General features: G+C 33.7%; 1 protein-coding gene across 1 annotated transcript in view; it reads left to right on the top strand.

The window, feature by feature from the left end:
* The window catches only part of LOC107660674 (SLIT and NTRK-like protein 3), a 10,560-nt gene extending 9,733 nt beyond the window's left edge, over window positions 1–827 (top strand). The window contains exon 4 of the mRNA XM_016450061.1: window positions 761–827. Within this exon, the coding sequence (XP_016305547.1) occupies window positions 761–775 (15 nt within the window). The 3' untranslated portion in view covers window positions 776–827. The remainder of the gene's footprint in view (window positions 1–760) is intronic.
* Window positions 828–1,475: the final 648 nt, after the last annotated feature.

Here is a 1,475-nt window from a genome sequence, read left to right as displayed (position 1 = left end):
ATGTATGTATAGTCATGGTATTATATATACATTATTATATATAACAAAAATAAAAACAGGCTTTTTTTCTTATTTCGGGGTGAAAAATAACAACAAAAACAGGATTTGTCAGATTCATCCCGAAGGGGACATGTGTTTGTGTGTGTGTGTGTGTGTGTGTGTTACAGTTCAGTAAGTGACTGGATCATAAATCCTAAAATGGCTAATATTAAGGAGCTGCTAAGAAGAGCTGATTAATTCAATATTTTTGGTTTAAATTATGATGATGTAATCAGCTCTGGTTCAGCCTAAGCCAGTCAGACCTTATTGATATTGCGTTCTGTGTTCGCTTGATTTATACAGTGCAACCAGTTCTGCTCTGAAAACCTGCAGGTTAATTAACAGAGAAACACTCATATTTCATATTTTTCATATTTACTCTTATTATTGCCTTCATAAAAGCTCTTCCAGAGGAAAATGTTATTGCTCTTTCAAATCTCAGCAGACGTACTGGAGATGTCAGTCATGTTTTATTTCAAGGGGTATTTCTCAGAATATCAGAGGAGCAGGTGACTTGAGCGAAAATCTCCATTTGCTCTACATTTAATCTCACTGATGTATAGGAAAGTAGAGATATTAAGTAATATTCTCATTTCTGCTTTTTCTTTCCCACAGGTTGATCTGAAATTACTTATAATGTGTAAATGGCTTCTCTTTTGTGAATAACAGGCTTCTCCAGCTGCCACTACCGTAACGTCAAAACGTTTTTTTTTTCTTTCAGATCAGAAATGTTTGAGTTCCACTACACTGAGCCAACCCAATGTACTCTCTTTTACATTGTAACCCAGCACTGAAGCAGACTATGTAAACAAGCAGCTGAATAGTTGTTTTCTGTTTTCAAACTCTAAAACATTCTTGTCCATTTTCAGCATGAACTTCATCCATGTGAAGTGTACAAACAACAGAATTCTGTAAATGGATGTTGTGCACTTACAGTCAAGAGTGTTTCCAGAGCTCTCTGGTTCTGAAGCACTTGCAGGAAAGATCTGTTATTGCAGATTATCAGTCAGACTGAACATGGCTCTTTATACTGAGAGCTTTAGATGTTCTTTCTCATAATGCCAAAACAATGATCTCTAAACTAAAGTAAATGTTTCTGCTGCCGCTTTGGAGTTTAGGTCATACTTTTCAATACGAGAACACTTGAGTTTTATTTGTTTAAGTATATAAAATCAGGATATGATGTTGTCATGTATTTAATGAATGATTCAATGGGATTTTTGAGCACATAAGTTTTACAGTGTCAACAGTGGAAATTAAGCACATTTTGCTTCCAAATTCTTTTGATTGCATTGCAATCTCATTCTCATTACTTTAAAGTGGAATTTATTTATTTATTGTTTTTTTGTTTGTTTGTTTATAAACTTGTGTGCTTAAATGTGCTTAAATATAAAAATGATGTTAAAATGCAGAAAATTTTAATGCTCCTAAACGTA

Source organism: Sinocyclocheilus anshuiensis, unplaced genomic scaffold (genome assembly GCF_001515605.1).
Source record: "Sinocyclocheilus anshuiensis isolate Anshui unplaced genomic scaffold, SAMN03320099.WGS_v1.1 scaffold948, whole genome shotgun sequence".
Classification (NCBI taxonomy): domain Eukaryota; kingdom Metazoa; phylum Chordata; class Actinopteri; order Cypriniformes; family Cyprinidae; genus Sinocyclocheilus; species Sinocyclocheilus anshuiensis.
Note: the sequence above shows the minus strand (reverse complement) of the source record. Positions and strands in the feature narration are given on the sequence as shown.